Source organism: Hyperoodon ampullatus, assembly GCF_949752795.1.
Source record: "Hyperoodon ampullatus genome assembly, chromosome: X".
Classification (NCBI taxonomy): domain Eukaryota; kingdom Metazoa; phylum Chordata; class Mammalia; order Artiodactyla; family Ziphiidae; genus Hyperoodon; species Hyperoodon ampullatus.
The window spans coordinates 87,456,168-87,473,763 of record NC_136913.1 but is presented as its reverse complement, the minus strand read 5'-3'; the positions used below and the strand labels follow the sequence as shown (position 1 = coordinate 87,473,763).

General features: G+C 37.4%; 1 protein-coding gene across 2 annotated transcripts in view; it reads right to left on the bottom strand.

Moving 5' to 3' along the window:
- Nucleotides 1–3,439: 3,439 nt before the first annotated feature.
- The window catches only part of CENPI (centromere protein I), a gene marked incomplete at both ends in the record, with an annotated part of 51,691 nt that continues 37,534 nt past the window's right edge, over nucleotides 3,440–17,596 (bottom strand). The window contains 7 exons of one of the 2 annotated variants that reach the window (XM_079727775.1): nucleotides 3,440–3,541; nucleotides 4,226–4,267; nucleotides 11,233–11,451; nucleotides 11,581–11,629; nucleotides 12,642–12,766; nucleotides 13,658–13,793; nucleotides 16,676–16,767. In XM_079727775.1, coding sequence (XP_079583901.1) covers nucleotides 3,440–3,541; nucleotides 4,226–4,267; nucleotides 11,233–11,451; nucleotides 11,581–11,629; nucleotides 12,642–12,766; nucleotides 13,658–13,793; nucleotides 16,676–16,767 — 765 coding nt within the window. The remainder of the gene's footprint in view (nucleotides 3,542–4,225; nucleotides 4,268–11,232; nucleotides 11,452–11,580; nucleotides 11,630–12,641; nucleotides 12,767–13,657; nucleotides 13,794–16,675; nucleotides 16,768–17,596) is intronic. The other variant, XM_079727776.1, reaches the window with a different exon arrangement.

The window sequence follows — 17,596 nt, the reverse complement described above, 5'->3', positions numbered from 1 at the left end:
AAGTTATGTGAGGCACCATAGACTTATCTACTTTTCTTTCCAGATTGTCCCCACGACCAAAGGAGAAGGTATGATAAAAAGAAAAATAAAATGTTAGAAATCTAATAGCAGTGTTATTATTGAATATTAAGTCAATATTTAAGACATAAACAATTTTACACAAATACTGGGTAAACAAAGTGTTCTTTTTGTACAATTGGGAAAATAAACCACATTTTCTATTTCTTTTCTTTTCTAGACTTGTTTGGTACTGAAACAAAATAGCTATTCTTATTTAAATTTTGTTTTTCTTTGCCATGAAGATTCTTCAAAAAAGACTTTTCAAATAACTAGATTTGGCATACTTGCATAGCTGTATATCTAATCTTAAGTGGGGTAAAAAATTGATCAAGAGAAGAATATGGTCAAAAAGGTACCCAGGGAATCATTATTGAATAAAAAGGCAAACTAAAGGAGAAAATTTTTTTCTCCCAGAACATAAACTTAAGTTTAGAAGTTTCTTCCATGATCTGAAGATTGTTACTGGTTAAATTTCCAAAAAAACTAATCAAACCCCTTCTCACAATTTAAAGTTCTACATGATCTTAAGGATCAAAATTCCATGTTCTGAAAAACAATATGGGAAGTTATTTGGAGTACAAACTTAAAAACAAAAGAGAATTCTCTAAATAGTTACCCATTGGGGAAGCTATCAGATTTACTTCAAAGCAGCTAAAGCTTCTTTTATCCAGGTATATAGGCTACATTCCACACCATTAAATAACCCTTCCTTTTTGAAACACTTTCTGTACTTGGCTTCCAGCACACCAGTCTCCTGACTTTTCTTTAAGCTCACTGGTGGGTCCTTCTCAGTCTTTTGCTGGTTCCTCCTCTTCTCCTCTACTTCTTAACATTGGCATACTCCAGGGCTCAGTTCTTTGCCATTTTCTTTTCAAGCTGTACTAAATGATCTCATCCAATGTCGTGGCTATTCAGTAAAGATTCCCAAATCAATTTTGTCAGTACCAAACTGTACCCTGAACTCTAGATTTGGATAGCCAACTACCTATTTAGCATCTCCAAACTAACATGACTGAAAAAGAACCCATTATTCCACATTCCTCCAAATCTGTTCCTCATCTCTCTGTTCCAGAATTCACCCAGCTACTGTTAAAAACCTAGGAGTCATCCTTTACTCCTCCCTTTCTCTCTCCTCATATCCAAGCTATCAGCAGATCCTATCTTCTTTACCTTTAGAGCTTGCATCCAGTATCTAACTACCACCCCCCCCACTCTCCATCATCCACCACACTAGTCTAAGACTCTTGCCTGGAACACTGTAATAACCTAACTGGTCTCTCTGCTTTCACCCTTAATCCTCTTCAGTCTAACCTTCACACTGCAGTTCCATACAGGTAAGTAAAATGATGCCACTCCTCTGCTCTCAGTCCTTCTAATGGCTTCACATTACGTATCCATCAGGCTATAAGGATCTTCATGAACTACTCTCTGGCTTTCTCCCCTATTTCTTTTCTTACCATGTTTCTCCCTTAATCACTATGTTGTAACCTTACTGGCCTCTGCTATTCCTCAAACACACCAAGTAAGTAAGTTAACATTTTTAAGCCTTTTTACTTGCCTTTACCTCTTCCCAGAATGCTCTTTCCCCAAATATTCACATGGTTCATACACTTATTTCATTAGGGCCTCTGCATATGTCACCTCTTCAAACAGGCCTTCCCTAACCATCTTATCTAAAGTAGCAACCCCCTCAAACATGTATATCTTTTTATGTATAATTTGGTGGAAGGCAGAGTCTGATGATGAAGTCATTATTCCCTAGTGGACTAAAGAATCTAGATCCTGAAAAAATAAAATTAGCCACATTGAGGCTCTCTCTCCTGAGCCATGGATAGAAAGACAATCCAAGCACTCCCTAAGGATGGCAGTGTATTGGTGATGAGTATGGAAACTCAAGTGGAGCCACTTGGCCTCTCTACCAGTGAGGAAAGAATTTAGTCCCATACGCTCAGTTTGTTTCTGTCCCTATTCCTTGCTTTTTCACCTGATATTGTACGTTTGTTTACATCTGTATTATCTGTATTCTCCAATGGAATGTAGTAAATTCCACAAAAGCAGATACTGTATAACCAGCACAAAGAAGAATACATGGTATATGGCAAGCTCAATAAATATGTATTAAATCAAAAATGAATGAAAAAAAATGAATGAATAAATAGTATTTCTAGTTTGAACACCATCCAATAATATAGTTTAGGGTTCTGTTTTGCTTTAAAAGAAAAAAAAAAGAGCCACAATGTGCACTTAAAAATAAAAATAGGGCTTCCCTGGTGGCGCAGTGGTTGAGAGTCCGCCTGCTGATGCAGGGGACACGGGTTCGTGCCCCAGTCTGGGAGGATCCCACATGCCACGGAGAGGCTAGACCTGTGAGCCATGGCCGCTGAGCCTGCATGTCTGGAGCCTGTGCTCCGCAACGGGAGAGGCCACAACAGTGAGAGGCCCGCGTACCACACACAAAAAAAATAATAAATAAAATAAATAAATAAATAAATAAAAATAAATTCAGCTTGATTTCTTTCAAATGATACGAATTTTATTAAAAGAGGGAGAGTTATTCAGTAGCGCTGAAGCAAAATTTTGTAGTCAATTTTCAGCAAGATACTCTAGCTATTATACAATTTTTAAAAGCTTCAGAATTATTCCTGAAAATAGTTACAGTTAGTTTATTTGGACCTAAACACTCAAAAATGGGATATATACATACACATACATGTGCGCACACACAAAATAGAGCAGTTTTGTGAAATCAAACTGGTATAAATAGGAACGTAGATTATCCCACAATCCTCTTCCCTTCCTTATCTCATCAAACTGCTATCAGTGCAGGCCCAGAAATCTACCAACTACTTAGAGCCACCTTTTAGAGCTAGAAATGTATCCTCTTAACTTGGTGTTGGTGTGGCTGTTCACAATAAGAAAAATGGAAATATCCACAGAGGTTTTACAGAGGCAGCTGAGTATTTTGCATGAATATGTCTGTAGCTTAAATGCCACCATATATTATTTACCTGCTCTCTTCCATCAAAAATGCAGCTCATAGTCCACAAGAATGTGAAAAATCCCACCACATAACAGATATGTCTCTTTATGTATAATCTGGTGGAAGTCAGAGCCTGATGATGAAGTCATTTTTCACTAATGAGCTAAAGAATCTAGATCCTGAAAAATAAAATTAGCCACATTGAGGCTCTCCTGAGCCATGGATAGAAGGCCAGTCTAAGCACTCCCTGAGGATGGCAGTCTGTTGGTGAAATGAGTATGGAAACTCAAGTTGAGCCACTTGACCTCTCCAGCAACAAGGAAGGAATTTAGTCCCATATGCTCAGTTTGTTTCTGTCAATATTCATTTAATGTTGATCAGGTGGTTTATGCTCTCTGCTCAGGGGACAGAAGAACGATGAATACTGCTTCTTATGAAAAGTTTCAAGCCTTGTAACCCCTCTGAAAATAAATAGTCCAAATACCAGTTCCATTTCTTCCCCTGCAGGCACAGAAAAGGGAAAATTACTTATCAAATATTTCGTTTGCTTATTCTCTACCTCCTCTTCTTTGCCTAGGAAAAGTTCCCAGCATCCTGGATGTACATACCAAGAGTTAGCTCGAGTGGCCAGGTTTGTAACTGAAACTCAGTCACTAAGTAACAGTCAAACCGGAGAGTACCCGAAGTTTAAGGGCTAAATATTCCTTTTATTATATTGGCAAAAAATTCAGCTGTTCAAATGAACAAGTACTGTGAAATGGAAATGGGTCATCATTCCCGCACTCTAGGAATTTAACATCTAAAACAGACAACACAGACATTATTATATTACTTCCTATATTAAATATATACACAGCAGAGTTTCTATACTGAGACAACTGTGCTTGGCTTTGTTAACTAAGATGCATTACAGTGACATTTTGACTACATGCAAGTGTATTATAAAATAAGACGATGCACAGACACAACAGCAAGAGTCAAACTATGAATAGTTTTATCTATGTAAAGGGTATGTGCCAACGAAGTCACATAAAAGTCACTGGAATTAATTCAGAAGGCAAACACTTCACTTTGACTTTGTCTAGGCATCAGACTTGGGATTTGGGAAAAAGTAAAGGTATACATTCTTCTGATGAAATGAAGCTTTACGAAATCCCTGTACATGATGAAAATAAATTTACTTACCCGAATAGAGCTCACGTTTACTTTCCTTTCTCTTGGCCATTGCTTTCAAAACAAAAACAAAAAAGAAAATGGAGAGAAATGGGGATGAAAATATTTGGTTAGCAAAAATTACCAGAAAATTAAGATGGCTCTTCACTATCTGATTCATTTGCTATGTTCTATTCCTACCAACACTCTTGGATTCCTTTTGAATGAGCACCCACTATAACCTTCCATATTTCTCCCTAGAAGCACAAACAGAAAAAAAATAAAATCACAGTGGATAAAGTGAGCACCATTTTGCTAATATTTGGCTTCATTTTTTAAAATTCTGTACTCAGCCACTGGGGTGGAGATGGAAGGTGGGCTTTTTCTGAGGAATATGATTAACTGAATTGAGCTTTGAAGGATGAGGATGAAGCCTGGTGAGGTAGTCTGGGTACCCAGTAGATTCTGTGAATTTGTAATTCTTTATAAAAACTCAGAGCTAGGTGAGCTAGCTAGTTATTCCCCGGCTTTAACTATCACCTACTGTACTTCACTGAAGAGCCATCAATTCTAACAACTTTTTTTATGTATCACTAAGAAAAAACTCTGCCTATTAAACTACATATAAGACAATGCATTTTTAACACTTAGAAGTTTTTATTTTATAATGATTGAAAGAGTTTTAGATGTAGGCAGATTTTGATCATATATCATTTTTATAAACATGAAATGGTAAATATAAACAAAATTAAGTGGTGAAAGTATTTCTAAAACTTCACATTCAGAGTCCAACTCTTGTGAATTACTTTTCTACTCAAGCGTTGTGGATATCTATGTTTTTTCACACAATATCATCCTCTGTGCCAGAGTATTGATTATGTAGCATTTCTTAAAGGAATTAATAAAGGCTATGGTGCTTGGGTCTCAATTGCATAAATCTAACCTACTTTTGGCCCTTACTTCAAGGAAAGTCCATAACATATATGGTTCACCACTTCCCTCCCTTCTTCTTCCAAGTCATTTGGTTTTGAGAGCTTAAAACAGTGCTCCAGCATCATCTCCAATCTTTCCCCCATGCTGCTGATATCCAATCTGCAAGGTCTGTTTCTGGCAATCTGCCTGCACACACTCAAAAACAGCAAATGACAACTATATCATGATTGCTGCCTGGATGACAACGATCACAAGATGCATCTTGATCTCTGAGAAGTTATAAAAAGTGGGAAAAAATGTGTGTTTTTGAAACAGATGAAGTATAGTCCATGCTGATGAATTCCATATTGATTTCTCTCATTCCAACCACTCTCTTGAGTTCTAAGCCCCTATTTCAAACTGCCTACTTACACTTCTTCTTGGATATCTAACAGGCATCTCAAACTTAAGTACGTCAAAACGAAACTTGATTCTCAACTTGTCCTCCACAAAAAACAAAATAACCTATCCTGTTCTTCTATCAGTATTCCTCTTATTAATAAATGGAACCACAATCAACCCCCTTGCTCAATTCAAAAAACTCAAAAGTCCTTTCCTTTTTCTCATTCCCACTTCTGATCAAGCCATCAGGCCCTGTCTGCTCTATCTCTGCAGTACATCTCCAATCAGTCCACTTCTATGCATCTTCACTACCACCACTTGCATACAAATCACTATCAATCTATTTTGTCTAGACCAAGAGCCTCCTAATTGGTGCCTCTGCTTCCACTCAGGTCTCCTCTTATAACTCTATCCTCCACTAAAAAGCCAAAGTGATCTCCACTAAACATCAACTCAAACCATACTACAACCCTGCTTAAAAATATTTCACAAAAGACCCTGAATAGCCAAAGCAGTCTTGAGGGAAAAAAAGGGATCTGGAGGAATCAGACTCCCTGACTTCAGACTATACTATAAAGCTACAGTAAACAAGACAATATGGTACTAGTACAAAAACAGAAACATAGATCAATGGAACAAGACAGAAAGCCCAGAGATAAACCCATGCACCTATGGTCAACTAATCTATGACAAAGGAGGCAAGGATATACAATGGAGAAAAGACAGTCTCTTCAATAAGTGGTGCTGGGAAAACTGGACAGCTACATGTAAAAGAATGAAATTAGAACACTCCCTAACACCATACACAAAAATAAACTCAAAATGGATTACAGACCTAAAAGTAAGACCGGACACATAAAACTCTTAGAGGAAAACATAGGAAGAACACTCTTTGACATAAATCACAGTAAGATCTTTTTTGATCCACCTCCTAGAGTAATGGAAATAAAAACAAAAATAAACAAATGGAACCTAATAAAACTTCAAAGCTTTTGCACAGCAAAGGAAACCATAAACAAGACCAAAAGACAACCCTCAGAATGGGAGAAAATATTTGCAAACGAATCAATGGACAAAGGATTAATCTCCAAAATATATAAACAGCTCATGCAGCTCAATATTAAAAAAAACAAACAACCCAATCCAAAACTGGGCAGAAGACCTAAATAGACATTTCTCCAAAGAAGATATACAGATTGCCAACAAACACATGAAAGAATGCTCAACATCATTAATCATTAGAGAAATGCAAATCAAAACTACAATGAGATATCATCTCACACCGGTTAGAATGGCCATCATCAAAAAATCTACAAACAATAAATGCTGGAGAGGGTGTGGAGAAAAGGGAACCCTCTTGCACTGCTGGTGGGAATGTAAATTGATACAGCCCCTATGGAGAACAGTATGGAGGTTCCTTAAAAATCTACAAATAGAACTACCATACGACCAAGCAATCCCACTCCTGGGCATATACCCTGAGAAAACCATAATTCAAAAAGAGTCATGTATCGAAATGTTCATTGCAGCTCTATTTACAATAGCCAGGAGATGGAAGCAACCTAAGTGTCCATCATCGGATGAATGGATAAAGAAGATGTGGCACGTATATACAATGAACTATTACTCAGCCATAGAAAGAAACAAAATTGAGTTATTTGTAGTGAGGTTGGTGGACCTAGAGTCTGTCATACAGAGTGAAGTAAGTCAGAAAGAGAAAAACAAACACCGTATGCTAACACATATATATGGAATCTAAGAAAAAAACAAAAAAAGGTCATGAAGAACCTAGGGGTAAGATGGGAAAAAAGACACAGACCTACTAGAGACTGGACTTGAGGATATGGGGGTGAGGGGTAAGCTGTGACGGGGTGGGAGAGTGGCATGGACATATATACACTACTGGGAGTGAGGTGGATAGCTGGTGGGAGGCAGCCACGTGGCATGGGGAGATCAGCTTTGTGCTTTGTGACCGCCTGGGGGGGTGGGATAGGGAGGGTGGGAGGGAGGGAGATGCAGGAGGGAGGAGATATGGGAACGTATGTATATGTATGGCTGATTCACTTTGTTATAAAGCAGAAACTAACACACCATTGTGAAGCAATTATACTCCAATAAAGATGTTAAAAATAAATAAATAAATAAAATTAAAAAAAAGAATTAAACAATAACCAAAAAAAAAGAAATAAAAAGTATTATCAAAACAACAAGTTCCTACTGTACAGCACAGGAAACTATATTCAATATCTTGTAATATACCATAATGGAAAAGGAAAGAAATTTTTATTAAAAAAAAGTATTATCAAGAAATTACATAAATGGTATAAAATAGAGAAATTTTAGAAAAATAAATGTTGAGAGTGACTCAAGAAGAAATAGAATATCTGAATAGACCTATAATAAGAAAAGAGGTTGAATAGTAATTTAAAACCTTCCCATTAAAAAAAGCTCATGACCAGATGGCTTCATGGTAGAATTTACCAAATATTTAAAGAAGAATTAATGCCAATCCTTCACAAACTCTTCCAAAGAACAGGAGAGAGAATACTTCCTAACTTATTTTTTGAGGCCAGAATTAACCTGAAACCAAAACCAGACAGACATCATGAGGAGAAAACAACATCCCTTATCCTCCACAATCTACTGAAAGACCAAATCTGCAGGAAATTATGCTAGGTGAAATAAGCCAAACACAGAAGGGCAAATACTACAAGATACCACTTATATGATGAATCTGAAATAATCAAACTCATAGAAGCAGAGAGAAGACTGGTCATTGCCAGGGGCTGAGGGGAGAAGGAAATGAGGCATTAAAAAAAAAGCACAAGTGATAAGAAAAAATTAATAGAGTTCATTAAAATTTAAAACTTCTGTGCTTCAAAACATACCAACCAAAAAATGAGAAGACACCCCAAAGAACAGGAGAAAACTTTGCAAATCATATATCTGATAAGCAACTTGAATCTAGAATATAGACATGAGTCTCATAAGCCATTAAGACAAATAACCTAATTTAAAAATGGGCAGGGCTTCCCTGATGGCGCAGTGGTTGAGAGTCTGCTTGCCGATGCAGAGGATACGGGTTCGTGTCCCGGTCCGGGAGGATCCCACATGCCGCGGAGCGGCTGGGCCCGTGAGCCATGGCCGCTGAGCCTGCGTGTCCGGAGCCTGTGCTCCGCAACGGGAGAGGCCACAACAGTGAGAGGCCCGCGTACCGCAAAAAAAATAAAATAAAAAAAATAAAAATAAAAAAAAATAAAAATGGGCAAAGGACTGTTGGTGGGAATGTAAATTGATACAGCCACTATGGAGGTTCCTTAAAATAGATAGTTCTAAAAATAGAACTACCATATGACCCAGCAATCCCCGTACTGGGCATATACCCTGAGAAGACCGTAATTCAAAAAGAGACATGTACCACAATGTTCATTGCAGCACTATTTACAATAGCCAGGACGTGGAAGCAACCTAAGTGTCCATCGACCGATGAATGGATAAAGAAGATGTGGCACATAGATACAATGGAATATTACTCGGCCATAAAAAGAAACGAAATTGAGTTATTTGTAGTGAGGTGGATGGACCTAGAGTCTGTCATACAGAGTGAAGTAAGTCAGAAAGACAAAAACAAATACCGTATGCTAACACATATATATGGAATCTAAAAAAAAAAATAGTTCTGAAGAACCTAGGGGCAGGACAGGAATAAAGACACAGACATTGGGCTTCCCTGGTGGCGCAGTGGTTCAGAGTCCGCCTGCCGATGCAGGGGACGCGGGTTCATGCCCCGGTCTGGGAAGATCCCACATGCCGCGGAGCGGCTGGGCCCGTGAGCCATGGCCGCTGAGCCTGCGCTCCACAACGGGAGAGGCCACAACAGTTAGAGGCCCGCGTACTGCAAAAAAAAAAAAAAAAAAAAAAAAAGACACAGACATTGATTGACATGTATACACTGATGTGTATAAAACTGATGACTAATAACGACGTGCTGTATAAAAAAATAAATAAAATTCAAAAATTCAAAAAAAAGAAAAAAAAGACACAGATGTAGAGAATGGACTTGAGGACACAGGGAGGGGGAAGGGTAAGTTGGGACAAAGTGAGAGAATGGCATGGACCTATATACACTACCAAATGTAAAACAGCTAGTGGGAAGCAGCTGCATAGCACAGGGAGATCAGCTCAGTGTTTTGTGACCACCTAGAGGGGTGGGATAGGGAGGGTGGGAGGGAGATTCAAGAGGGAGGAGATATGGGGATGTATGTATGTGTATAGTTGATTCACTTTGTTACACAGCAGAAACTAACACACCATTGTATAGCAGTTATACTCCAATAAACATGTTTAAAAAAAAAACAGATCCTGGATATCACCCCAGTTAGTAAATCAAAATGTCAGGGTGGAAGCAATCAAGGATGTATACTTTTGAAAAGCAGCCCGGGTACTTCTGCTGCTGAGTCAGGGTAGAATCCCTGCTCAAGCCGTATAATTCTGCTTAAATTCCTCAAACATAGCATGCTCTAACATAGGGGTCCACAAACCACATCCAGTCCAATGCCTGTTTTTGTAAATAAACTGTTGTGGAACACAACTATGCCCATTTGTTTACTCATTGTCTATAGCCACTTTCACGCTTCAACAGCAAGGTTGAGTAATCTTGACAGAGACCATGTGGCCTACAAAGCCTGAAATATTTATAGTCTGGCCCTCCATAGAAAAAGTTTGCTGTCCCCTGTTCTAGCTTTACACTTTTTCTCAAATACTGCTCCTGTCTTGACAAGCTCATACTCATCCTTCAAAATTCCAATTAGCATCACTTCTGTAAAGCCTGAACTGGCATTCCAGAAGCCCCCCTGTATATTTTTCATCATTCTCTGTACTTTCCCTATATTATTCATCATTCTTTATTGTAAGATGTCTGTTTAATGACTGCCTCCCTGACTAGATTCCAAGCTCTATGAGGGCAGTACTCAGATGTGTCTTGTTCACCACAGTGCCTGGTTCTTACATGAATATATTAAACATTTACTCAATGAATATCTCCCCCGTTCTATACACTTTTTCATTTTGTTACATTTCTCAGTGTTCCAGTCTGTTCAGGGAATTCTGAATCCAGATTCTATCAGTGTATTTGTAATCCCATCCTGTTGTGTCATCCACACATATGATATGCACACCATTTGAGTTCTCTGAGTCACTGATAATGTTGAAAATGACAGGGCTGGTGTAAAGTCCTGAGAAGACCCCCTTGCTTACATACTGATATCAACCCATTAAATCAGCAGTCTTTGGCTAAGACTCCAACCCTAATTATAACATCATCTAGCCTACATTTTCCATCTTGCCTAGAAGGATTTCACTAAAGCTTCAACTTCTCTGTACCCTTTTCTTACCTGGCACCACCTCTACCCAGGTAGAACTGAACTAATATTCACTCCCCCATCTTTCTCACAATTGTATCTCTTCTCACTTCACCTAACTGTATTGCAGTAATGTTCACAAATTTGTCTCTGCCACAAGCCCAAGCTCTTTGTGGGTAGAAACTAATTACTTAAGTTAACTTTGAATCCCCAGAGCCTAGCACAATGCCCAGAAGTTAGCTGATACTCAAAAAGTATGACTGAACACATGTCTTGCAATTCAGACACGCTAAATTTATGGCATTTCCTATTTCTGCCATCATAGTATTCTTATAGAAAATCTAAAAATCATTTAAATACTCTTACCTGTAGCAGAAAGAAAACAGCATAACCCAAAAGAGCAGGATGATGGACTAAATTTAAACTGTTTTTGTACTCTGCTACTGAAGCTTTTGCTAAGACTTTGGGGTCAATATATAATCCTTTCTGGAAGGGTTTGGATGTCCACAGGCAACCAACCGTGGCTGTCAAATAGTGATTAAATTCTTGATAGGTCTTGCTGCTGAAGCTGAACTCTGATTTTGTCTATTGGGAAAGAAAAAAAATTGTCATTATCACCTATTCTCCCTTTCCTTCTTATTCCCAACAGATCATATATCTCTACACTCAATTTTTAAACAATGGTGATTTAAAACAGAGATTCATCATCCATACCTTTCGTACCAACCCATTTTTCTTTGCAGCAGTCAAATTTTTACGATACCTAAAGACAGAACAAAGAGAACTTTTACCATTAAATGCCTTTGATATGTAAACATAAACAAGTTTACATTTTAAATGTAAATATATGCACATACATAAATATCCAGCTGTCTATTTACGTTTTTTTTTCCTTTTGTGGTACATTTTCCTCAAAGAATAAAAATTAATAGAGGCTCAAATATATTGAGTTGTACATTTAGGATAAATACTTGTAAATTTAAGATATGCATTTAGGATATGACTCTGTAAATTATACTTCAATAAAAAAGGAAATGCTTTTAATGTTTCACTGTTAAAAATTAACAGAGGCTCAAAAGCAGTCACTGATACAAAACATATTATAAAACATATTTTCCTAATGTGGAAAAAAAGGTGCAGTAGAAAGGATAAAGGGAAAACTTAGAGATGTAATCTTTTCTTGCCTGAGAACTATTCTAAGTAGCTTTTCAACATTTTAACCTTGGCATAGTCTCATAAGTTACGCCAAAAGGGTCTACACTTATGGGCTAAAAAGAGCAATTTCAGTCCATAAGTGAAAAAATTAGAAGAGATCAGAAATAATACTTACAGTTTCATATAATTGGTAATAGCTCCCCTTATCTCCCAGAAAATGTTCTTTTTACCAGAGAAGCTATGTAGACTTAAACCAGTTGTCAGTAAATGACTAATTATTCTTTGAGATACAGCAATGAGAATTAACAATGCTGAGTGCAACGGTACCACTGCACAAAAGATCCTTAACTGTGAATTCTTTTAATCCATATCCCCCACAGTGACATTTTAAAAACACAGTTAAAATAGTCCCATGTTGGAAGGTCATTCCCGAAAGAAAGCCATGTTTCCTTTTTCCAAAGGTCCTGGCAGAAAATGGATAACAGTTTTATTGTATTTAATATTTCACTGTATTATATACAATAAACTTATTGTAGTATATTCATAAATTATTGTATAGCTGGAAAATGAAGATGGAATTATGATGTATTAATTCATAAAATGGTAAAAAGGCTTTGTACCTGTCCATAATGTAACAGAGCTGGTTCAGGATACTGGAATCCAGGCTGAGGAGTGCGGGATAGAAGACCCCAGGAGGAAACAACACCACCAATGGAAGGTTATAATTTATATATATGTCACACACCTTTTGGGAAGAATGACAACACCAGTATATAAATTACTCCTCAGAACTCCTCAACCAACTTCACTCAAAGAATCACCACTAGAGAATAAGCAATAATATAACATCAGGTTTGGGCCTGCCTGATTCATAAATAGAATACGTAGCCACAACCTGCTTAAAAATGTACCTCACCAAACAGCAACCTTACAATAGAGGATTATTTCTGCAAGGTAGTTATTAAAATCTTTTATTTTCTTCTGGGGAGAGATCTTAGAGTTAGGGAGAAAGGGGAAGGGAGCATTTCTTTCTTCTGAAGTCCTATAAATACTGAATTATCATATTAGTTAGCTGTCAACCTGGAAAACAAAGGAGCATGCTTCCAAGCAAATATAACACAAGACAACTAGGTATCAATGAAGGGAAGAAGCCAGGAAAACTGAGATTAGTGGGTACTTCCTGGATAATAGTTCTGTCTAGGTTGAATACTATAAAACAATAGAAGAGGACCAGAATCATAGGTACTGGGAGAAATAAGGAAGTTGAAGGGTGGGGGTGGAGAGCTAAAGAAATAAAAGGTATTTTGTTTTTTTACCAGGGGTTGGAAATGTACCATGGATGAGCAAAAAGTGATACTAAAGACAGACTTCTGTCTAGGGCCAGCATTATTCAAGGGAACGTCTATTAAAGTGGTACCTGGACTTCAAAAAAAGCATTTGCTTTGCTCCTTTGTTTTATGCATGTCAACTATTCAGGCCAGAATACAATCATTAACTTCAAAATACATAGCTTATCTCAAGTATGCTAATAAGGTCATAGCCCAACTTAATAGCTGTGCATAAAATTTAAACAATAGACTAGTAAAGCAGACAGCCATCACAAAAATCTAAGTAGCGAAAATGGGATGTGTACTACCTTCTCATAGAAATCCAAAATAAAGTGCAGCAAGAAAGTACTGTTGTTTTCCAAGAGCATTGCAGTAGTGGACAGCCACCCTACATAGTGAATCAGTTTAGACACAGAGTTCATGGATCCACCTAAAGTTGTCTCTCTGCAATAAGAAACCAAGATCCATATTAGCAAAAGTCCTCACGTTTTCCAGGCTAAAGCTGGATTAAATATACAGCAGAAAGTCGGTGGGAATTTCAGAAAACAATCAGTGCTCCAATGTATAATTCACATTTTTTAAACTGCAGTAATTAATCATAAAACTATACAGCCCTCTAGGGAACCATTAAGATCGATTCAAAGAACATCCCTGAGCAACCATTCTACTAGTAAATACCAGAGAAAGAAAGGATTAAGCTCCAGACTTTAGATAATATCACCAATGTCCAGGGACCACAGCAGTCAGCAAATTAGTTTCTAAGTACACAAATCCAAACCCAGTTTTGCCTGAATTCCTGAACTAAAATGCTGTTAAAAATATTTTCACTTTAATCTAACTGGAATTCAATTCTAAAACTGAATGAGTAAAATTTTTGGCATCTTTCATTCTTCTAGTAAAAACCAGATCTAGATATTCTTCCCAAATCAATGAACCATGTCTCTTTAAATTACACATGGGTATAATTGGTTCAATCCATCCATCTCCCCACCCCTCTCCTTCAATCCACTGTTGAGTGGATTAGGAAAAGACTGGGAAATGTGATTTCATAGCTTTACCCTCAGATCTAGGTAGCCAACAACGGTTATGCACAAGGAAAAAGGAATAGCATATAGTCTTAGAGCCTGAGATGATGATAACTCTACCATTACCCACCACCATGATGATTCTGTGCCAGAGCAAGCAGGGAAAGATTAAGAGACCGTTCAAATAGGTGGGCATACATACAGTCAGCCCATCACTTGCAAAACTGTACTTTATGATTTCTGGCAGCACCTGACAAATATGTCTGAAATAATTTGTACAATGATGATTGCTCAGGTAGCATCTTTGAAAGTGTTTCTCCACAGGACACTACTGGCATTTTGGATGACACAATTCGCCATTCAGGACTGCCTCCTACTCCCCACCCACTACAGAACATTTAGCACCTCTGGCTCCTACCTACTAAAAGATGTTAGCACCCTCTTCCCAGTCACTGTGCCAACCAAAAATGCCCCCTGGAGAGCCACTGCTGAGAATGGTTTCCCACCCTTCTCTCCTTGTGATCTACAACTACAATTTACTCCTTCTTTGACAGTCATATGGCATATGGTCATATGATGGAGACATAGCATTACACTCATATCTCCAAGACAGAAAAAATTATTGAGAACTTAAGAGCTATATTATATAATGCCAAGTAGTATTATGACAAGCAAAGTTACCTACAATTATGTCCATTTATTTGTTTTAAGAATTTTAGAAAGCAGAGCCCCTTTGTAAGTGCCCTCTCAAAATTTATGACACTAATTAAAAAGGATCCTAGGATTTTTAGAAAGAAAATATAGAAATTATAAAGCACCTGTATTAGGGTACCTAAGACTTACATTGCAAATTGGCCAAAGATTATAAATGCAAACATACTATTCTTAATAGAATTGAGGTGTTTGAAGAGGTTAACTATTCAAACGAAATTTCTTTATGATAGTAGTTCTCAAACTTTAGCTTGCACCAAAATTATGGAAGCATTTGTTAAAACACAGATTACTGGGCTCTACCTCCAGAGTTTACTTCAGTAGGTCTAGGGTAGTACCTGAGAATTTGTATCTCTACAGGACCCCCGGAGATGCTGATGCTGCTGGTCCAGGGACCACACTTTGAGAAGCACTGCTTTACAAGATATTTTCACTACTCACTAATGCTCTATTTCCTTCTAAAAGTGATCAGATATACATGATATATGGAAGCACTGCAATAATGAATATGAAGAATAAAAAATTTCCAGGTAACTCCCAAGAAGCTTCTATTCTCCTAACAAAGTAGGAGATAACTATAGGGAAAAGAACATATAGAAAAATAGACCTGGGCTAATCTAACTAAGCCAACCACCAGCTACTTGTAGTTGGAGCTAAGGGCTCCTTATCTTATAAAGTAAGAATGTGACTGATAATACAGGGAATTTGAACATCCATTAGATATTTGAACATATTAAGAACTATTAATTTTTTAGGTGTTATACTGGTATCATTTTTCAACAGCTGAAATGATGTCTGGGTTTTGCTTAAAAAATATCTAGTACAAAGGAGGAGGAAAGTGAGGGGTGTTATAGATGAAAAAAAGTTAACCATGAGTTGGTAACTGTTGAAGCCAGGTGATGCGTACATAAGGGTAACAACTGTACTATTTTCTCTACTTTTGAATATGTTTGTAATTTTCTATAATATAAAAAAAATTAATGTTAAAAAAGAATACAGGAGAAGCAAAAGACTCTAGGTAGAAAGAGTCAAAAAAACCTGATCAGGCAGTTCCTTGAAATTCAGTCAGTCTTTTACTTTCACTTTGAGGTTTCACATTTAACAGTAATGAACATAATGGAAATTCAGGGCTCTTTTTTAATTACAAAGTGAAAATAAATTAACATATATAAGCAAAATACATCAGAGAAACATTAAAAAAAAATCTGTACAGCAAAATTACAGATCTTCCTAGCCATCATCAAAATTGACTTCACATATAAGCAAGAATACATTTTATAAAATGAGCTAAACTGAATGGAAGTCAAAGTTGCAAGTTCTAACGTCAGCTGGCCAATGTTTTGCTATATTAACTCTTGCAAGTGACTCAGAGGCTTGGGGGTTGCTTTCTGACTTACAGAATGAAACTTGAAAAATTAACTTTCCTCACAGGATTGTGGGGAAGAGTGAAAAGTAACAAAAAACATTTTTTTAGAAAAGTACAATTAAGCATTTACATGAAGCAATTAGGTTTTACGCCACACTATTAAACTCCATATGCAAACAGTTTTGTAGAGGTCAACTCTTATGGAGGGTTATAAGATAACTCACAGAGGACTGTTCACAGATTTCATGTGGATGTCCATAGAGAGCCACAACAGCCAATTCTGCAGTAGCTCTTTCAGACAGTGAAGAACACTACACTGTAGACACAAAACAAAAAAATCATCAGGCATACCATAGTGCTGAGAACTAACAGACTAAACCAGAGGCTTAGAGGTGGAAGGGACTGTGGAGATAACCACATCCAATTCAGAACCCAATAGCTGCTGCTCCAACCTAATCAGTCACCAAGAGACAGATTAATGCAAGTACAAGTTTATTTTACCATTTTCTCTACAAGCCTGCCCCCAGCTTATCAGTGAGTAACAGACTCTTGTTTCTCTAAATTACATTCATTCATAACATATATTACATCACCCACCCCTTATTATCTCCCCTCAGAGATCCTTTGAAGTTGCTACAAATAGGAGCTTCCCACCCTTTTCGCCTTGTGTCTACAACTGCAATTTACTCCTTTTGTTGGTCATAAAATTTATCTTCTGTGATTGTGGAAAACAAACAATCCTATAGTTTTCCTTTGCTAGGCCTTGCCTTGATTTCCCAGGGACTCATTCACATACAAAAAAATATAGTCTTGAAATAAGTGTGCCTGGAACACTTAAGGATAAATCATAATACCTATAAATTTGAAAGCAATCCATACCATCCCAAAACCTAACACAGGAAACCTTTCTTAAATATCCTTAATAAATGATGGTCTAGATACTGTTTATATTTGAGTATCTCCAGTGATAGAATGCTTACTGTTACTTCATAGCACAGTTCAATTAATATTTTTTTTAGGGACTTCCCTGGTGGCACAGTGGTTAAGAATCCACCTGCCAATGCAGGGGACACTGGTTCAATCCCTGGTCCAGGAAGATCCCACATGCCGCAGGGCAACTAAGTCCGTGCGCCTCAACTACTGAG